The sequence below is a fragment of the Manis javanica genome, chromosome 13 (genome assembly GCF_040802235.1).
Source record: "Manis javanica isolate MJ-LG chromosome 13, MJ_LKY, whole genome shotgun sequence".
NCBI lineage: Eukaryota > Metazoa > Chordata > Mammalia > Pholidota > Manidae > Manis > Manis javanica.
The window spans coordinates 55,314,811-55,337,793 of NC_133168.1; the positions used below are offsets into that span (position 1 = coordinate 55,314,811).

At 38.9% G+C, this 22,983-nt stretch overlaps 1 protein-coding gene across 7 annotated transcripts in view; it reads right to left on the reverse strand.

The window, feature by feature from the left end:
• MAP7 (microtubule associated protein 7) overlaps positions 1–22,983 on the reverse strand; it is a 165,553-nt gene that overhangs the window by 46,524 nt on the left and 96,046 nt on the right. For all 7 annotated transcript variants that reach the window (XM_036994672.2, XM_036994696.2, XM_036994681.2 and 4 more), the window contains exons 2-3: positions 17,190–17,291; positions 8,368–8,445 (exon numbers count right to left, since the gene is read on the reverse strand). In XM_036994672.2, the coding sequence (XP_036850567.2) occupies positions 8,368–8,445; positions 17,190–17,291 (180 nt within the window). The remainder of the gene's footprint in view (positions 1–8,367; positions 8,446–17,189; positions 17,292–22,983) is intronic.

Sequence of the window (22,983 nt, forward strand, 5' to 3'; positions counted from 1 at the left end):
GTAAAAAGGGAAAAAAGAGTTTAAAAAATTAGCTAAAAGGAATAAAATCAAGCCTATTGACTGAGATCTTAAACCTTAAGGACTGAACCTCAAGCCTAAGATTGAGACTTTAAGACGGGGCCAAAACCAAAACATCCAGTTAAGTTGTTTGAAAGAAACAAACCTAAAATAAAGGTGCAGAAATATAAGGAGTAAGCAAATAGCTTTGTTTGAAAACAAAGCAGCAATAAATGTGGGAAGATCACTATGAGACAAAATGGAATTAAAGATAAAATGAGGAAAAAGACAACCTTTGCTGAAGGAGTGCAATAGCTCTCCCAGAACCACATGGTCTCAAAGAAAAAGAACTGCAATTTTAACTCAGTTCTACCTCCAAAGCCTGTACACTCAGTTACTAAATGGTATTGTCTGCTTAAAATTTCTGCTTGGATTTCCCAGTCAGAACCATCACACAACCTTATTCGATGACCCATTCATCCCTGTCCCAAGCTAGAGCCTGCTCTGCCTTCTCTGTTCTGATACCAGATTCATGACCTCAAATGGTCTGCAGTTAGACACCTCAGGGGCCTCTGCAATTTGCTCTAACCAGATGCTCTAACCTAACTCAACACTTGCAAACAACTGATCCTATTGTTTTACTGCAAACATCTCTCAAATTCAGTGTCTTCTCTCCCATTTCTTTGTTACCATTGTAAGCAAGGCCTCACTCCTGTCTCATTTCTTCTGATGTTTCATTATTGCCTCTTCAGATCTATCCTGCACACTGTTCTCAGAGACATATTTTCCAGAAAGAAAATTTGATGACATGATTTTATTTGAAAATGTGTTGGGTCCCCATTAGCTCCTCTGTTCAACCTCTTAGACTGGCCATATCATCATGTACCTTACCTTACCTTTATACACTCTATCTTTTACCTAAAATACCTCCTCCCACCTGGCAACTGTTGATCTCTTTCAAGTCATAGGCCAAATGCCCCCTCCTGTGAAGAGCCTTCCCCAACAGCAAGAGTATTAAATAGCTCCACTCAGACTTCCATTACTGGACCTGTACTCCAGGTTCTAACTACTCTGCTCTTACCTGTTTGTGGGTCCTTCCTCATATTCACAATGTCTAGTTCAGCGGATGGTTAAAGTAAGCTTGATGAGTAAACAAGCTAAAGAGTACAAGAATTTCTGGAGTTCCAAGCAGAGTTACAGTCACTGAGCCTTTGTGTTAATTCAAAGCCTTTTCAACTGGTCAGTAAAACTAAATATTATCCTGGGGAGCTGCCTGGTAATAAGTGTGACCTTGCTGGATACCCACAGCATGGTCTCCCACCCGAGGGGGATTCCTACTCTGCCTTCTTCACTGTACACGTCGGCAGACAAATGGGACAGTGGTTCAAACCTGTGGAAGACCAAGAGCCTTCTTTACACATGGGCCATGGGGCTTGTGAAAGAAAGCAATACTGTCTCAGCCATTCCTATCTTCAGGGCCTGGCAGAAAGGAGTGTTTGGCTTCTCCTGGAGTAAATGGAGTTATGCTAAAGCACACAAATCAACTGTTGTCCTTCAAATCCTTTTGTTACTGCCTCAACCCGAATCCACTTTCACTCTTCAAGGAGTGTTGCCATCCCCTTCACTTGGCTGTCTTACCTCGACGGTCCTGCTGGACCAGGAAGCACAAAAATCCCTCTATCTCGGCCTCCCTTTAGCTCAGAAGCAGACTTCTCCAGTCCCAGGCATCCAAGTCAGTATCTGCGGAATCACATGACCTGCCATCTCCATCTTTATCACCCTCATAATCATGGTGAGATGTCTTTGGCTCTTGCTTTGTGCTGACACCAAGTGATTTATAAGCATTATCTTCACAGCCACTCTATAAGTTAGACACTACTACTAAATTTGTTTTATTATGCGAAGTCTAAGATAGAGAGAAGTGAAGTAACCTGCCTGATGTCTCACAGTCAGTGGTGTAACTGGAATTCAAACTCTGGACTGTCTGATTTTAGAAGCAAACAATGTGCAATTATGCTGAAGGACATAGTTTGAACACCTCCCAGTGATAAAGCTGCTGCTCTAGATGGCGGAAAGCTGGTCATCTAACACGAAGATCGTGATCTTTTAATACCACTTTAGGCCTTTTATCATCATCTATTTACAAGACCCCTTACTTCTCAGGTTTGAAATCTTTTAATCTTCAGCCTGAAAGAAAGTAAATTTAGGAGAAACAAAATTAATGCCTGCTTAGTCAGAGTGATTCACTTGATGTTAAAGCTTCAGCCTCTGAGTTACCTAATCTGTCCTGCAACAAGCACTTATTCTTTCCAGTCCTGAGCTTGACTCGTGATAGAGCTGCTTTGGTATGTGCTGAGGTACACAACCCTCCCACTAACATGCATTCAGATCCCTTAGCTGTTCATAACTGCCTGACCATCTTAGGCAGTATATACAATATATTATATAATATATTCATTAAGTGACAACTGGAGAAGATCAGGTGCCAAGATTAGTCATAGATATGTCAAAGTTTTATCCAGTAGAAATTTGGATTAGAAGGATTGCTTTCCCAAAGCTTGTTTTTTTTTTGTGGATAGTCCTGTCAAAAAACAATGACTGTCCTACTCAAATAACATGAACTGTGAAATTAGGGGCAGTTTCACTAATGACTGTACTCAGGGGCAGAGCATTACTGATTGTTTATTAATTCACCCTAATTTCTCCATCCATATTCATGAGATAAACTTTCAAACCAGGTTGAAATGATCATTTATCTCTGGACCACACTCTTATTAATAGTGCTGTCCCTCATTGGACAAGGTAGTGAGATTAGGGAGATTAAAAACAGAACAAAACAAAAACAAAAACAAAGTAAAAAAGCTATGACTGGAAGAGCAAAGAAGTTATATTCTAAAGCTTATATCCCAGTGGGGGCAGACAGACAGTAAGCAAATAAGTAAAATATATACATGCTTAGATGTTGAAAGTGATAGGGAGAAAAATGGTGTTAGTTTTGGGGGAACTGCAAATTTGATTAAGGGAGTCACAGGGGCCTCACTAAAAAGATGGTATTTAAACACCTGCAGGAGGACAGGGAATGAATTATGTGCATATTGCAGGAGAAATATTCCAGGTGCAGCTCATAGCAATAGAAGTTCCGCTAAGTTAGAAAATTTATCTTTTTCACTTCAATATACCCGGCATCCCTGGCCTAATAGCACCCAAACATTAAATATTAGTCGAATAAATATATGAATTAGAACAACATGAAATAGCTAGAGAAAAAAAATAGGGGAAGTCACTTAGTTTTACTTTAAACTATCTAGAGCCAATATTTATACTGTTACTTAAATGCTATATGCTCTGCTTCTTGTAATGGTTTTTGAGGAGAAATTAGTAACCAATATCTATTCTAAGTTCACAGAGACAGAATTACTTGTAATGGACTCCAAGGTTAACAAATGATCAATGCCAAAATATTTGCTTAAAAGATGTTAGAATCTTCTCCGACACTTACATTCTACCCTCTGGCTAGATGTCAAATGGATATTAAACACAGCATTCATGTATCTCATGTCTGTAAGGAAGTAGAATAGCCCTTCCCTATATGAGAGACGGAGCTGGGCCCAGCTGTGAAACTCCAGAAAATCCACCACCCATATCTAAAACATAGGGATTGCTCTAATTTAGCATCACCACCAATTGAAGAATTTTACCCTGGATCTTTGTTATCCTGTGCATAATAAAGACATGCTTAAATAGCTGGTAAGGCAGAAAGAAAAATAGCTTGTTAGCTTTCTGTTTCATCTTTCTAGATTCTCTCCATTCCCTTCCCTCCTCAAGCTAAATTATCACAACGCATTTTAAAAATAAGATAAATGACATTCTATAAAGTAACTTGCATTAGCAATTATGGCAGGGCCATACCATATAAAGTATAACTATTGCGTTAATTTGCCTCTAAATGTGACAATACACAGTAAAGTGTTTACAGCATTGCTTGGTCTATTAGTTGGCACTCAATAAACATTATTATTAACATTTCATTCAAGACTGTAGAGTAAGGAAACTCAGCAAGTATTTATTACATGTCTGTTTCATATTTAGCCCTGCGCCATGCATTGGGATAAAAAGACTTAGAAAAGCATGGTCATATCCTTTAAAAACTTAAAATACATGCGAGTTGTGTAAAAATCCAACTAGAAAAAGTTCAATGGAGTATAAAGCAATACTAAAATGTAAACTAAAATATGACATTATGCAAGACAGAATATATAGTGAGAGAATGATAGAATTTCCAAAAGGCGAAAGGTAATGGAGACTAGGAGAGCTTCAAAAAGGACTAGCGTTAACTATGACAGGGCCAGAGGAGTGAAGTGCATCTGTGAGAGTTTTGGTGATTAAGACATAAGTTCATTAAAACCTAGACTAGAATGAGAGCAGAGGCAGCAAATGGAAAGGCATGGATCTGAGACTTATTTTGAAGAGTCAGCTAGTCTTGTAACTAAATGGGCTTTGGGAGAGAGAGAATGTACCGACTTCCACCTATGTACTGGGCTAGAGAGAGTGAAAGCTCCAGCTGGGGCACTAGGCTGAGCCCAGACAGACCACTGGCAGCTACAAGTGGCCCGATAAGCCAGGATGGAGACTAGTCAGTGCCCAGCCCTGGGCCACCAAGGAGGACAAAATGTTTTATTCCGTGAAAGAACCAAAAGCTAAGACTAGAAGTCAGAAAAGTACCAGTGCCTGTAGCAGTATAAGTATCAAACACAGTTGAAATAAGTCATTTCTTAGGGCCAGAAAAATGTTGGTGTAATTGACTTGGACACAGAAATTATCCAGAGAAGTCAGTTTTGGGGTGGAAGTGGATGAACAAGTTAGTTGTATAGAAGCTGAGTTTCAGATAATAGGGAAACATCTACCTCCTTATGAGTAACTGAAAATGGAGAACCTGTAACATCACAAAAGAGAGTGGAAACTCTAAGAGCAAGTAAGATTTTCCCACCCCATCAGAAAAAGACAAAATTAAAGCTTGGAAGAGAGATAGTGAAAATATGTGGAAGTCAAGACAGTGAAGTGTGAAGCAACGGCCTGAATAGAATCAGATGACACAGAGTAGCTGAGGAAATTCCTTCACACACTAAGCTATTAAGGTGGAAAAACAAAGCTTCCAGAGGACATATGCACCACCGAATGGACAGAACAGTTCCGTACTTGAAGAATCATGCCTGAATTTATGTGATAAATTGAAGGACCATGGAGAAAGTGCAGGCCACATGACACAACCCTCCCATAAAAGCATTAAAGCATGACTCAGATTTAACCCACAGAAAGTTATTAATAGGTCATCCCTGTTTGCAGAGCAAACATGACCTTCCACCAAACACAAAAGACCTTTATTCTCCCTCCACCTTGTTTTAAAAATGTGGATTAAAACAAAAAAAAAACTCTTTAACGATTTCAATGTTAATTTCACCCTATATCCAATAGTGAATAATCAATCTCAATGGTCTACCATTTTAAACTTTGCTTTATTGGAATTCATGCAATGTATTCCAATTTTTTTTAACTTGAAACGCTTTCAAGTTTGAAAGCTTGGTATTACCAAATGTGCTTTGTTTCCAAAAAAGTAAAGTACAAAGATCTATTGTTAAGTGACATTCTCCTCCCCTCCCCTTTTAAAAAATACTCCACTGCTGTAAGTTTATGGGTAGCTGGGCAGGTGTGCTCTTTGATTTTCTTTTACTACTAAAGAATGTTTTAGATGTCACTCTTATGCATTCTGAGGCATAGCTTAAACTAGATCCTAGATTTTAGGTGACTTTTATAAATGTATGTATATTTGCATGTATATGTTTTTATGAAGATTGAGACAGTCTCTCAGGATTTACTTTCTACTGTGAAGGCCTTAATGGAAAAAAATAGGCAAAAAGACACTGCTTTGAAATGTAAAAAGAAATGCAATTCATGCAAAGAAAAAATGAAAATTAGAATTGAGCTATTTGTGTTTCATTAAAATTATGATTTCCAAACCAGTAAAAAAGAGATCAGAATTAAGGAAAACCATGCTACTTAACACGGCAGAGGTAAGAAGAAAAACTGTGTATTATATGCTGGCTCACCAAAGTTGTGAGAGAAGGATAATACAATAATCTGAAAATTACTTTGACCCATATAATAATCTGAGGTGCACTCTCAGCAAATGCCTTCTTCTTTCCTGTGCTTGCATCACTGCTCTACAGTCTCTGCCTCTTCCGTACCCCCGCATGATCGTCTATATCCTCTAAGTGGAAGCTCAGGCAGCATGTGACACCTCCAGGCTGGGTCAGAAGTGTCTACGGGTTTGGTTCTCATCACCCCTTGTGCACACCCTTCTGACACCACCCTGTGTTGCAAATGCTCTGTTTATTTGCCTCCCCACTAGACTGCAGCTAGCCTTTGAGGGCTGGGTCTCAATTTGTATTCATCTTTTTAACATAGTACCTGGCAAAAACAATTTCTGACTATATATAAATTAATGAGTCATGTTCTGTACCACTGATATGAATTGAAGTATGGGGCTACATCTTAAGAAAAAAATCTAGCCTCTCAACATACAAAGCTAGGCGACTTGTAGGAGAATCTGCAGGCTCAAAGCTATGGGTCTTACAACTTTATAGCATAAGAAGGGAAATAATTTTGTTTGATTAGCATATTCATACTTTCCAGAAAAAAAACAATATTGCTTGGCTTTGAAAGACAAACCTCAAATGGAAAGCTAATACGTGAAAGCTAATTCACAATGGGATTTAAAGCATAAAGGGATAGGTTCCTGAAGCTTTGGAGCTATTTCTACTCAAGCAGATATGAATCTGGTGGAATTCTATGGAGATATATAATAGTGTAAGACCTGACCCAGCTGGGATGGGTGGAGAGAGGAGGGGAGGGGACACAGTGCTAATCCTTGGATCAGTCAAAAGCAGGGCGCAAACACCAGCCATTGCACAGCAGCAGTAAGGCTTCTTCTTTCTGCTTATCTGGAGCCTTTTCCTGCTTCAGTAGCTCTGCCTTTTCCCTCTTTCTCAGTTCTGACCCACTGGTCAAACCAATCTGAACTAGGGAGCAGTGGGCGTAGTTCACAGGAGGAAGATCTCGGGACTGTGGGACTGCAGTGCTCCGGGGAACGCAGAGCCCTGATGACACAGCCAGCCTTGCTCTCCAGGAACCCCCCAGCCTGCAGGAACCCTGTCAGGGACAGGGAGCTTCAAGCCTGGGTGGAACTGCAAGGCACAGAAAAACAGCAGCGCTTGTTCACTTCCAGCAAGTCTATGAAATCTGTGTTGAAAATACCTTGGCTGCAGAGGAATGACCTCCTATGACCATTATGCCCAAGGAGAGAAAAGGCTTATGTTAAAAGAATGTAAATAATGTCAACAGACTTTTGAACACCGGCTTCCAGTGAATTTCACAAATTTGGTTTATTGAGTAAGAACAGAAAAGACTGGGTATAGGGCCTGGGTTCCCCAACTGAAATATTAACTCTTACAAAATGCAGCAGAACCAGAGCTCCTTAGACAAGTGAAGGGTTATCCACTGGAAAGACTGTGGTATCCTAAGTCAGCCCGAGTTATAAACTACCTAGATACTCTGGAAATACTGAGACACACTGACCAGACATTTCATCTTTCTAGTGTACATAAGAAGAGCATACTTTTTTAGCAACTTTGCATAAATGGACATCAAGGTAAAGGAGGAGCTGGCACCAGCATCCTTGCTCAGTGTTCTAGAAGACATTCTGGGTGCCTCATCTTGGATTCCTGATAAGGTAGCTGTGACCCAGCCCTCCAGGTGTGTTTATGGCAGATACTGTAGTAGTTAACCTTTCACAGGGGCCTTAGGGGACGAAAAAAAAAAAAAGCAAGACTCTGCAACACTAGGTCTTGTGATTTTACTGGCAGCGTACTGGAAACTTCTGTCCCTAAGTCCCACAGCAGCATTACTGTAACAAGGAAAGCAGTAAGTGCCTTAGCAGTGCTCAGTCTTATAACTCTTCACATAAAGGACTATAAGCTGACCGTCCTTGTTTGTATTAAGTTGTAAAATGTAAGCTGAGCCGTCCTGCCTCTCCTATGCATGTTCTCTCCAGTGCCACATTAAACTGGGATTACAATTTAAGAAGGGGAAACGATCTTAATCCTGGCTTGTACTTTGTTGTTGTTTAGAATTTAGTCCTATGCTTATATATTAAAGTCTGTTTTATAATCCATCTGCAAAACTCACAAAGGCATGCTAGCGGGCATGGTTATTATAGTGATGTCCATGTGCTCAATGCTAAGTGTCTATTATCGAAGAGGTGAAAAACAACATTTCAACAACAGTGTCTCTGAGTGAAAGAAGGGCAAGAGATACCTAGCTGCTTTTCCCGCTCTTCACGTCGCTCCCGGGCCAGCCGCTGCCTATCATCAACCCGTAGCACAGGAGGAGGGTCTGAAAATGAAATAAAAAACATGAGAGGAAGAGATGTTTTAAATAATGGTGCATATTGATAAATACCTTTTTTGTCCAGTAAATTAGATGAATGAAAACATTACATCTTATAATTGATACATATGACTATAACTTCAGAGATACGCTTTATTACATTTTTTTTGATAATTTCCTAGTATTTTTCTTCTATATAAAAACATTAGAGTACATCCCAACAGTTCTCATCAGAAAGAAAAACATACTTTTTTTCTTTGTATCTATGTAAATTGATGGATATTATTAAACTTGTAATAATCATTTCACAATACATGTATGCCAAATTTTTATGCAGTATACTTTAAACTTATGCATTGCTGTATGCATGTCTTAATAAGACTGGGAAAGCAATCTTAAAAACAAACTAAAAAACATAGCTAAAAACACAAAAAACATTATGTAAAAGCATAACATTAACTGTAGCCTTTTGGTTATTTTCCTCAAACAATAAATAAGATTGCTTTGTGTTCCTAGGTTACTGAACTTCTATGATTTTTGTGCTTTAAAAAAGTCTACTCCAGAGCAATCAAACAAGATGAAGTGAAAAAAGGTATCCAAATTGGCAATGAAGAAGTTAAACTGTCATTACTTGCCAATGACATGTTGTTACACACAGAAAAACCTAAAGACTCAACCAAAATACTGTTAGAATAACTGAACTCAGCAAAGTTGCAGGATACAAAATTAATCCACAGAAATCTGACATTATGCTGATACACTAACAATGAACTGCAGAAAGAGAAATCAGGAAAACAATTCCATTTGCAATTGCATCAAAAAGAATAAAATACCTAGGAATAAACCTAACCAAAGAGGCAAAAGACTTGTACTCTGAAAACTATAAGACACTAATGAAAGAAATTAAAGAAGACACAATTAATGGAAATCTATCCCATGCTCATGGATAGGAAGAATTAATATTGTCAAAATGGTCATCCTGCCCAAAGCAATTTACAGATACAATGGAATCCCTAATCAAAATACCCATGGCATGTTTCAATGAACTAGAGCAAATAATACTAAAATTCATATGGAACTACAAAAGACCCCAAATAGCCAATCAACCTGAGAAAGAACAAAGCTGGGGGGAATTATGTTCCCTGACTTCAAGCTCCACTACAAAGCTACAGTAATCAAAACAGTATGGTACTGGCACAAGAACAGACCCATAGATCAATGGAACAGAATAGGGAGCCCACATATAAACCCATCCATATATGGTCAATTAATATGCAATAAAGGAGCCATGAATATACAATGGGGAAAGGCAGCCTCTTCAACAACTGGTGTTGGGAAAAGTGGACAGCTACATGCAAGAGAATGAAAACTGGATACTGCCAAACTCCATACACAAATGTAAACTCAAAATGGATCAAAGACCTGGAACCAAAAACCTCTTGGAAGAAAACATAGGCAAAAGTCTCTTGAACATAAGTATAAGCAATTTTTTCCTCAACACATCCCCTTGGGCAAGGGAAACAATATCAAAAATGAACAGGTAGGACTATATCAAACTAAAAGCTTCTGTACAGCAAAGGACACTATAAGCAGGAAAAAAAGGCAACCTAAAATATGGGAGAATATATATATAAATGACTCATCTGATTAACCATCCAAAATATATAAAGAATTCATACACTTCAATACCCAAAAAACAAATAACCTGATTAAAAAATGGGGGGGGGGGAGCTGAATAGACTCTTCTCCAAAGAAGAAATACAGATGGACAACAGACACATGAAAAAATGTTCCACATCACTAATCATAGGGAAACACAAATCAAAAACCATAATGGGTATCACCTCATACCAGTTAGAATGGCCACTATCCAAAAGGCAAGAGATAACAAATGTTGGGAAGGATGTGGAAAAAATGAACCCTTCTACACTGCTGGTGGCAATGTCAACTCATGCAGCCACTGTGGAAAGCAGTATGGAGGGAGGTCCCTCAAAAAAACTATATGTAGAAATGCCATTCATTCCAGTAATTCCAAATCCAGGAATTTATCCAGAGAAAATAAAATCCCTGATCCAAAAAGACATGTGCACCCCTATGTTTATCACATTATTTACAATAACCAAGATACGGAAGCAACTTAAGTGTCTATCAATAGATGAATGAATAAAGAAGATGCGGTACATATACACAATGGAATATAATTCAGCCATAAAAAGAAAAGAAATCCTCCCATTGGCAACAAGATGGATGGACCTAGAGGGTATTATGCTCAATGAAATAAGCCAGGTGGAGAGAGACAAATACCATATGATTTCATTTACTTGTGGAATATAAAAACAAAACAAAATGAACAGAAAAGCAGTAGACCCAGAAACACTTAGAAGTGACTGGTAGTTACCATGGTGGGTAGTTACCATGAGTGGATGGGTGGGTAGGGTGAAGGGGGTAAAGGGGAACAAAAATCTCAATCATAATATAAGTTGGTCACAGGGATGGAAGTGCAGCATAGAGAATATAGACAATTATTCTGTACCACCGTCTGTGTTGACAGATAGTAACTACACTAGTGGGGGTGAGGATTTAATAATATGGGAAACTGCTGAACCATGTACTGTATACTTGAAACCAATAGAAGATTGTATATCAACAATACTTCAATTTTAAAAAAAGGGAAAAAGAAAAGGTCTACTCCTTAACAAGTAGAACTGTAAATGAATTTATACTGAATAGATGTTCACCAGTTAGATATGAGGAGCCTGGCTTTGGAGTCAGACAGCATGAGTTCAGATCTTGTTCTGTCACTCAGTCACTCTATAAATTTGGCTGAGTTCCTTATACACTTCCTGAATCTCAAGCTGTGTATGACATGGGTTTTCCTGTTTTTGTTTTTTTTATTACCTATGAAATGAGGATAAAAATAAAACCTACCTCACATTATTGTAAGGATTAACTATTAGCTATAATAGCATCAGTACAGTGCCTAGCACATAAGTCTCAGTGAATTGATTCACACACTGAACACATACTGAGGATCTACTAAGCACAGGCACCCCTCTATGTGCTGACAACAAAAAGAGAAAAAAATCTCTTCCCTTGTGGTGTTTACATTTTACTCAGGGAAAATTTCATAGGATAAATAAGTAGGATAAAATACACAGAATGAAAAAAAAAGGGGAAATATATTAAATGTTAGACTGAGATAAATGCTAAGGAGACAACAAAGCAGTAAAGCAGATTGTGAAAAGGCAGGAAGGGGATGTTTAACATTTTAGACAGGGGCCAAGGGAAGCCTGACTGTGGAGGTAACTGTTATATGTAAAAACCTGATGGAAGTGACCGAGCTAGCCATGCAGATAGCAGGAGATGGAAAGCAAGCACACAGGGCTTGAGGTGGCAAGCGCCTCATGTGTTCAAGAAACAATAGGGAGACCCCAAGCCACTGGAACAGAGTGAGATCTGTAAATGATGGGGAGAGACTAAGGGCCATGCATGGGGCTCATTGGTCATGGTGAGGAACTTGGAATTATACTCTGAATAAAACTGGGCAAGGATTGGGGGATGCTTCCAGCAGAGGGCTACACTAACAGGCTCACTGTGCTATGATATAAAAAGCCAAATAAAAAAAAAAAAGCCAAATAATAATAATAATGATGATGATTACTTAACATCAGGTTTATTTTCTCTTCTACTAAACAGACATCACATTAAGTTAAAAACAGAAACTTACTGGAATAATACTTTACTGATAACAGGGTAGTGCTTCATGAACAAATTTAAAGGCCTTGCATCCTAAATGCCTCTTAACCTCACAGAATTTGTACATTTAGGGGAAATAAAAACTGTATAAAAGCCCATTAGGAGCCAGTATAAACCTGGCAGTGTATACCATGAGCAAGACCAGGGGATATTTTATGCTTTTCCTTTGCTTTAAGGTATGGTTTTTAAAAGCTGGCAAAATGGACCCCTTACTAGCTTGCACATATTATAATTATTTTTTTCAGATTTACTAATCATTTATGAGGTTTCAAATATTTTTTGTGTGTAGGAAAACATGGCTCCTGGCCCCAAAAGGCTCTACTTCTGAAATCAGAAAAAGGGCAAGTGGACTCCCTGACTCAGGCATTTTGTTAAAGGCCACACCTATGGGCATTTTGCTCTCATATGTTTTGAGTGAAAAGAAATGACATCCATAGCAAATGGTATTTTGAAGAATTATCTGAGAACAAAAGTCAAAATGAAGTTAGAAGAAAATTTCAACGATTACTTATCTACTTAAATAATATTCCTTAAATAATGAGGTTTACTCACTCATAAAAACTTATTTTAACTATAAAACTTGAAAATCAACTTTACAAAAGCCATATAAGCCCACCATGGAGAGTTTATAAAACAGAGTTGAATTAAATGTTTAACTGAACTTTTAAGTTTCATCAACAAATTCTGTTAACAGACAATACACTAATATGAAGGATGTGATGTTTCTAGCTTACTTTCAGGTACATGTCAAATGTCATGCAAAATTTTTTAGAAATATTTTGAAAAAAAGGTTTTAATAACATACAGGTCACACACGCTTACCTTCACTTACCCTCTTTCACCCAAAGCAACCCAGAAAGCCCCAAATCAGTAACTGGTGTTGCTGCAGCAATGAGGCAATACCTACTTAGGCAATGTAACGTTTGCCTTGTAGATGCATAGCTGGAAAACAGCAGTCCAAGAGGTGGCAGTTTCCTCCTCATTTGTATGCTATCATTTCATAGGAAAAGTATGCTTGCTTGTGTTCACATGAAAAAACCACATCCTGCCTGATGACACAGTATATATGAACCAAGATGTATATACTGTCACCCAGATACACCCCTCACTATAAATAAGACCAATGGTTAAGAATGCAGTGGTTCCCACTCACTGTCTTTGAGATCAGTGCCAGGATCATCACTGTTCATTTGGAATTAGATTTGAGGAATTAGATTAGTATTGCAACATTTCTGAAGTATAAGATACATGGTGATCGTGATATGCTAAATGATTTCAGCTGGTTTAGGAACTTGGCACTAGAAAATATTGAACTGTAGAGTGAAAAAGGTATTCATTCACCTTATAGTGTTTCCATCTTACTGATTACTTCGATTAAGAAAGTCACTTTGCTAGAATGTCAGTAACACTGTCTGGCAGATTGAAGATGGCTGTGAATTCTGGCGGGAGGAGCAGAGCCTTGTCTGCTCAGTGCTATCTTCCCAATGTCTAGGACTACGCCTGGCAGAAAGGAGAATGTTCAATAAGTACTGCTGAATGAATGAGCAAACGACCTTAGCTAATTTCTGAAGTCTCAAAACTTCCATTAACATCGCCAATGAGGCAAACTAATAGCAATCTTGTACTTGGTAGTAGACTTTTAAAAATATAAGTGCCAGCAGTCACAATTTTAAGTTTTGATAACTAAAAACTTGTCATTTTACTTTGAAAGATAGCTTTCCAAAAAGGAAAAAATACAGTTGAGCAGTTCCAAGGAAACTGAATTTTCTCTAATTCTTTGTCTCCCTCTCAGTTTTACCCTCACATCACTTTTCCCTGGAACAAAATCAAGGTACAGAAAATGATTTTATATTATGAACATTCCACTGTTGTTTCCCAACAAATTTAACATTGTTAGAATAAAATGAAGTACTGATTCTTAGAAGGAAAAGTTTTAAGACAATAGAATTTTGGTGTGAGAAACTTGCAGCAGCTCTCTGCCTTCCCTCTGCCTGTGATGATGGGTGGGGTGACCACCCAAGCTGCGCAGGTTTACGAGGGAAAGGGACAGCTATTAATACTCTGTCTTCCATGGCGTGCACACACCTAGACTGTCTTGTATAAACTGGAACTAGAGAATGACTATCAAAGATGAAGAAAATCGACTCACATTGACAAGGCTTTTTCAAGAACTCACTAGGCCCTGACTTCTATCTGAAAGACTACCACTTATAGAATAAATAACTTCTGTTCGGGCTTGGCATTTTACAAGCCCTTTCACATATATTATTATCTTATTCTTCACAATAATCCTATGAGTGAGCCAAGCATTTATTCACTCAATGAAGAGTTATTAAGCCTAGGTTTCAAATGAGAAAAACCAAGGGAAATACATGTGACTAAGGAAGTTGGCACAGTTAAGGGTCAGAACTAGGGCTTAAAACCAGGTCTCTAGTTCAATCCTGGGCCCTTTTCCACCCCAGGGCACCTAGGGAGTCATTAGAATGGCTTGATGTAGCAGCCAGAAGAGAGCTGGAAGATTCCAAGCCATGCCATCTTCTGTGAGAGGAAAGTATTTAAAACAATAAGGCAGAGTGAAGTTTTAGTGACTCTTTCAAAGACTTGAGGTGGCGAGTAGTAGAGGGATAGCAATTAAAAGACATTTTTTAATGAACTTGAGTGTCTGCTTTTTGCAGGTACACATAGCTCATGAAGGTAATCCTATTTTTTTCTTCTAATTAGGTGAAACTCAGTCATTTGAAGGTAACTGATGGAGTTCTGAAGAACCATCTCCCACTTCTGTAGATACAGAGAGATCTGTCACCTTATAGCCTCTTTCCGTGTGTGTTCAAGTATTCTAGCTGAGCACACCGGTCCTCCTGAATTACGGAGATGTAGCATGCCCATACTTACATAACATCATGAGGACCTTCCATATGTGTTTTAAAAAATAAAATATTAACAATTTCAATGTGGATAGAACCTTTCTAAATCAAAGATATATGCTAGAGCCTTCTAATGAGTTTCAGGTATCAGAAGGTAGAGGAGGGAAGGAAATTTAATTACTATAATTTACTGGGTTAAAAAGGACCCTGAGAAATCATTTGATTGGGGCAACATTTGAAATACTCCCAAATTTAGCATGTATTCCCCCCGCTCCCTTTCCAAGTTCTAGAGAATGAAAATTAAACTGTCCTGGACAGACATCCACATGACTCATAGCTCATTAACTCTAAAGTTTTACTCAAGTCTAGCCCTCCAATGGGGAACCTCTTGTATCATCCTTCCAAGACATTCAGGAATATAACATGATGGTTTTAAAAATAAGAGTCTTTTATGTACCTTTGCCTCTCCATATGTATAAAAAAGCAGATACAGGGTGCTCAAAAGACACAGTCTAAAATGAAATGTCTCATTTAACTTGACTTTGGCAAGTAAATCAAATGGCTTTATAAAGAGATGGCCAACTGGAATAGAGAAGATTTTTTGCCCTCTGTTCTCAAATACATTCTGCAACTCTCTCTTATCACACTGGAAATTCTGTGTTAAGAATTACCTCTTCAAGTATTGGTTTATCCCACCACACTGTCAACTAGAGGGTAGGGAGTATATCTTAAGTAATACAGCCCTAGTACCTACATATACAGCACCAACACTAGATAAATAAATGAGTTATCAGGATATAAAAGTATACACTGAACAGTAAAGAATAGCAAAAATTAAAAGCGATGGCTCATGGGGAAAACAAGGGAAAAATAGTACACACCATTTAGCTATGTTCAATTTTCGTGGTAAAACAAATGGAGTTTTCATGCTAAAGAACTTCATTTCCACCAAGAAGAAGCTCACTTGAGTGTAGGAACAAAATTCCATTAGAATAGGCCCTATAAGGACAGGGGCTTCAGAGTTTCATTTTTTTAAATGTTTTGCTTAAATGGTCTCTCACAGTCCCAGGCATAGAACAACTACTCAATAAATATTAGATTTATTTACTGGCTAGGTGGTGTGTGCACAAATGAATAAATTTGAAGACAAACTGACTAAGTGGGGAAATAGCCTGTTCATTAAAACTGCTGAAACTACACATCATTTTCCACTAATGGGTGCTCATGTAATACTTGCTATGGTGCTTGCTATTCACCCTTCTTCTAAGTGACAAGCAAGATTTATCTCCTCTGTTTAAGACCTTTTCCATATGGACCCCCACCCCCCACTACACACAAAATTACACATAATAGGAAATGTTTTCTATGAGGCTAGTTATTCCCACCTTTATTCTCACTGAGTCACTGTTCTTGACTGACTTTGGCCTTGGCTACAGCAGTAAGTATGCAGGCTTCCAAGACCCCATGTGGTGTTCAGTTTGCCTTTACCTTCCTTTGACTGTTTCTTACCGTCATACTATATGTTAGTCTCCCCCAAGGACTACACAATGTGGTTGGGTATCTGGAAGCAACTGCATTGTCTACTCAATTGCTTGTACTATGTTTGCTTCTTTTTATCACCGAGTGGAACAGACCAGGAATCATAGGCTATTAAATGAAATTACTGCGTAGGTGTACAATCATTGCAGGCAATGGAGAACAAAGACTTAATTCTGTACCAGCTTTGCTATGTGTAAAGATTTCCTTAAATGGTTTTTGAAAAAGTCACAAAAGAGATATTCACTAATGCTGGGCATACTGGTACAAAAAATTGTGTCATGTCTATTATTTCAAACAGAATAGTAAAATTATTGCTTTTGATACACTGCTTGACAGTAAACAGTGCATCCACACATGCCATCTTGTTGGCTGCCAAAATGATTCTTAGAGGTAAGAAGGCATGTGCTTGAATCTCCATTTTTAAAGAGAGAAAAATCAAGGGTTTGAGAGGTTCTTTGACTTAAACTCATACAAGCCTGTATGAATGTGTGTTTTAGTGGCAGGACTGGAACCAAGATCTCCTAAATTCTAGCATGCCTTAAGATTTTAGGGGGATAACCTTCCCTTTTCTACATCACTTGAAATGCATACCTGGTTTATTTCCTGAGTTGGTACTATTTTGTCCTGAAGTAGCAGTGGAGGGCCGGTTGGAGGCAGCAGTTCTCTTATCTTGCACTTTGTAGCTGTCAGGCGCTACACAAATGAGGAAAGAGAAAAGACTTATTTAGTTTCTTAAATTTTATTCAGAAATGTTCACCGAGGCAACATTTACCATTACACCTTGTACCAGGAACCAGGCTAAATTCAGGAAATAAAAAGATGAAGTATTTACAACTCCTTCCCTCAAGGGGTATATTGTTCAGGGAGAAAGGAACACCCAAAGACCTCAGCTCAACTGACCAGTCCTACCGGGTGGCATGTTTGAAGGAAGCTGTTTACCCCAGCGGTCCCAGTTTACACATAGAGCAACCGTGTGGAAGCAGGACTGGTATCTAAAGTCTCTGATACTAGTTCGGTTCATGCATTACAAACCAAACAATTCCAAGAATATAACCAAGTAGGTTATCAAATGAGAACTAGGAAATATAATTTACCAAGATTTTGAAAAAGCCTCTGACAAAAGTTCAATAACAAAGATTATTAACGAGACTAAGGGAAATATATTCTAGGAAAGGAAGAAGGGCAGAAATACCAGGTGATTCTCTGGTTATATAAAATATAGGGTCCTATATTTTAAGCACATGACTCTTTTTCTTTCCATGTATTATTTAACACATTTTCCAAGGATATTTAAAGATAGTTGCTACTGTCTTATACAGAAAACATGTCAAAAAACCAAACCCTTGAGTTTCCCTGCCTCCTACTTCTGTCTTAAAACCTGCTCTGCCCACTGTTTTCCCATCAATAAAAGCAATTTCCTTCTTCCAGTTGGTCACACCTCAGCCCGGGGAGGTGGGGGAGGGTCAACCTTCACTTCTCTTTCTTCTATTTCTCCCCACATTCAAGCCATTAGTGAATTCTTTCAGCGAATTCTTTCAGTGAATTCTATCTTTTAAAAAAATCTTACCACTAACTTTCTGATCACCTCTTCCTTGTGTGACTGCAGTATCTTCTTCTTTTTTTTTTTGTAGTATCTTCTTAAATAGTCTCTCTAATTCTACCCCTGATCCCCTTCAGTCTATTTTCATCTCAGCAGCCAGAGTGAATCCATTAAAACGTAAGTCACATCGTTCCTCTGCTCAAAACTTTCCCACAGCTCTCATCCCATTCAGGGTAAAACTCAAGGTCTCTACCATAGCACAGAAGGTACTACATGGCTCCCTCTTAATTACTCTGCTCTAGTCTGACTTAGTCCTCTGCAGAGTCTTTGCATATACCTGGGATGTTCTCCCTGATATGAACAGAGATCTTCCACCTCACTTCCTTTGTATCTACGCTCCAATGTGACATTAGGGAGTCCCCTGGACCTGTTTAAAGTGGCACCCCCAACACTCATCACTCCCTACTCCTTATTCTGCTTTATTGTAGTCCTTATCCCTTGTCATATTACATATTTTTATCTCCTCCATTAGGCTAAAGGAATTGGAGATTATCTGGAAAACCAGAATTATTTGCTCAGAGTTTTTGAATCTAACAGAGCATGACAATAATTATGTTTCAAAAAGCCTAAATTTCAAAATGGTACCCAACATATACCAAAAAAACATGATTAAATTTACTGAAGTAACTTTTGACCTCCAAATGGGGAACAGACCAAACTTCTGGGGTGCTCTCTCAATTACATATAGTATTAGCTAGCATGGAAAAGCACAGACTAAATTACGTAAAAAGTATCTTACACAAGTCTTTTAGTATTGCCCAGTTTCAAATAATGTATTTGCTTTAAGTAACAGCTTGAAATCAACACAAACATTGATTGGCTTGTGTTTTAGCTGCTTGAACTTTCTTAGATAAAGTAGATACTGGGCAGATAGAAAATAAAAAAATTAAACAGTAAAAGGCCTCAATCTGTGGTTTCTGACAGGACTTTGCTGGCTTGAAATTGTACTGGGCAATTAATTTATCACCTAAAAAGGGCTACATTGTGTGTGTACTTATAACAGATTTGCGACAAAACAAGATGAGTACAAGTGGGGCCAGGATGGGTCCTGTCTGATCTCCAAGTGAAATCGGAAAGTGTGATGGGTTCTAGGAAGCTGTAAAATGTCCCCTCATCCCACTTGCTGAAAACAAGTTGCCAGTTACACGCTCGGAGCAGGTGAACCCATACCTGTTAGTTCTGGCCTACACTCTCAACTTTAGAGGCAGCCCCGATACACCAAAAATTGGAAACTTTGAAACTTTGTGGCTCACTATGGAAAGAACCATCTTTTTTCTTATCCTGCAAGTTAATCTTAAAACTGTTCATAGAGAAGTTAATAGTTAAAAAGAAACAGAAAGAAGTAGAGTGCCACACAGATTTGGAATACTTTGATTATAATTTTCTTTTTATATAACTGCCTCTAGGACACAGCAAGTAAAGCCTTGATCAATAAGCTGTTTAAGGACCTTCTATTATTTTTAGTTAACTGAAAGATAATTAGGACTATTTTTTCACAATATATTTCGAATGTATTCATTTCTTTTATGCCTGTGGGGAAATGGAACTTTCTGACCAGGATTTCTGCCTGGCCTTAACAGCGCCCATTGTGTATGTAAGAAAAACATATGTTTGCACATTTATGGGATGTTTACTTGTGTAGAGCTGCGGGTCAGTCACAAGATTGCTGATCCAGGGTGGGTGGTGGAAAGGAAGCATCCATTCTCTCTTCCCCTCCTTTCCTGGTAAGTAATTGGTCAGGCGCCCACCAGTCACCAGGGAACCGGCCACAGAGTTCTGCCTGGCGCCTGGCGTGGCAGTGTGGTTGAGCACAGGTGGAGGGGGAGCGCCGAGCAGCTGGAGGTTGGAGCAATGCGAGAGAGAGAGAGAGAGAGAGAGAGAGAGCGAGAGCGAGCCTGCAAGCCGTGCGCAAGGGGTTTCCCAGCTGTCCTGGAGACAACAGCCAATGCCAGAGAGGCTGAGCCTTGGCAACAAACCCAACCTCTCGCCCTTGTCCTCCTTCGGTCTCACTGAATTCATATACAGCTTGCCCCAGGTGGGGAATCCCCCCCTTCTCCCGAGCTTCAATGCCATAGTATGTTTAACATAATTTACTCTTCCACTGCTGATTATCTGCAGTGATCCCAGGTCCTGACAACAAACATTAATCCTAAGTGAATATTATATAACAGCTGAACATGAAGGAGATTAAAAAGGCTACCACACATGTTCAGTGCAAGCAACTTTTCCAAATAATCCTTGATAAAAGCTGTTTTTGGTGAGGTGGGTAGAGGACAGCTATAATTTATTGTAACTAAAATGTAAAAGATAAATTTCAATTAAACCAGAAATCTTTATACTTAAATTCCAATTATCGATAAATATCTGACTTCTATTGGATCTACTCTAGTTGAACATCTATCTGCCCACTATATTATCATCTGGATCTCAGAAATTTCTTTCTATCTCAGAAGACCTTTGGAATCTTCCTCATAATGAGACAAATTTAAAATCAATCTTAACATTTTTTAAGTTCATGTAAAACTGATAGGTTTAGTAAAATGAAAGCAATTTTTAAAAATTGTCAGGCTGTTCAGTCCAGGAGTATATACTATTAATTTCTAACCAACATCTGTGGGGTAAATGACAGAATTTCCAGAATCTCCCACCTAGCCCTAGTTCATTTACATATCAATAGGTGTTTACCACCACAGAGCCTCCCTATCTGGGGCAAGGGGTGGATAGAAAATAGCCCTTCTCTCTTCTCCTCTGTTCCTGGTACATAATTTGGCACCTGCCAGTCACGGAGGACCCACCTGCTTCCTGGAAGGAGCGGGCGGGAAGTAGAGGACCCTGTGGTGGCAGAGCATGAGCCACGGCCAAAGGGGACAGACGGTGTCAAGCCTGGCCAGTGAATTCAAGCAAGCTGTGAGCAATAAAAAGGCTTTTCTCCCAACCTAGCCTTTCCCTTGACTTATTTTGATTTCATTGGTTTCACTGGGGGTTTGCCCTGGGCCAGGAACACCCTTCCCCCAGGAGCTACAACATCTGTCCAAAGTTTCATGCTATCTTTCTGCTTTTACATCAGTGTTTTCCCTTCCACTGCAAGAGTCTTTATTTCTCCAAAACCTCACTGGCAGGGCACAGCTCAGCAGGGACACACTCTGCCCAGAGCCTCTATCCTGGTAAGAGAGAAGATCAGACTCAAACAGACCTGGGTTCACATGTGAGGCCGGCTACTTACTATCAGAGGGACCTTTAGAAAGTTTCTTGACTTTTATGCATAGGTAATGTAGGAGTGAGACTGCCTAACTCAGAGAGTCATTGGGAGGATTGACAAGACATATGTTATGAATCTACCACAGGGTTTGGCACACAGCAGGTATTCAACAAACATTCAGCCCCTTTTCTTTGGACTTCTGCACTATTCCACAGGGGCCCTAGGCCACCCACCCCATAGCAGCCATGTGCTGTAGCTGTGTGTGTGGAGGTTGTGGGGGAGGAAGTGTGCGCTTCGGAGCCAGATGAGCTGGCTCTGCCATTTCTGAGCTATGAATCTTTGGCACATTACTGAACCTCTCAGACTTTATTTCCCCATCTATAAGAGAGAAAACACTTAATTTCAGAGTTGTGAAAATTAAATGAGACTGCTGGGCCCACTGCAAGGCTTCATAAATGGTAGAAAGCATTTTGCACCCTCTCCCTATTTTCTCCACAAGTGTGGGAAACTGGGTTCCTATTTCTTCAGGGTTTGCTCCACTCTTCACTAAAAGAGAAATCAAACCTATGCATGTTGGTGACAGTGGCCCAGGGGAGCCAAGTATGGCTCAACTGTTCATTTCAGAGGTTTTCATCCCAGCTGCAATCACACCTCCTGTGGGACTTCAGGTTGCCTGGACTTACGTGTTTTGTTTTTAGAGTATAACCTGGCTTGGGAAGAGGTAATCATGGGTCCTTCTGAGGCTTAGGAAGATAACAGTTTTCTGAAATGTAATACCTTTCAAGTTATGATCACATTAAGTATATATGAGCATTAAAAAAAAAAGCCCTCAATCATATGAATGGGAAAATAAAATCTTATGACAGATTTTCTTTTTTTAACAAAGCACAGGGTATGTCACTATTTGAGTACAATCAAAACAGGAATTAATTTATTTTAATGAACATTTTCATGTTTTCCAACATTTATAAATCTGGAAATCCTAGGTAACTAGCAGACAGGATCCCATACACCATTTTCAAATTTACCATTAAAAAACTCAGCATTTTAAAGATGACTTAGGTGACTTTCCAATACTATTTATTTGAATCTCATTTTTTTAAAAAGAAAACTAAGCCATGTACTATGATGATCAATATGTCTTCACTAAAATCTTTACTTATTTTCCTGCTATCTTGAAAGCTTTACTCCATTAGTGTCACATGTAACAGTGTTAAAGACAAGGCAAAGGATAGAAAGAAGCACCCTTGCGGTCTGGGACCCCTTCTGTCTGAATCACTCTGAAATGACATACAGGTGGCAAACATTTGGAGCTTTCATCCAGTAAAAATTCTGCAGCTCCACTATGTGCCACAAACATGCCTCTATAATCCACATTCTCTACGAGTCACTGCATTTCTTGCAGTGTTCTTACTGCTTTGAGGTTCTCTTTTTTGTTTCTGTTTTTGGCTAGATGATATGGTTGAAGAATCTTTTCTCAATTGGTCAAAATAATTAGTCTAGCAAATGCTTAATTTAGGGACAGCAACTTATGCAAATAAGACATTTATGACTGAAATCATAGGGATCACCCTGACTTTAAGTGC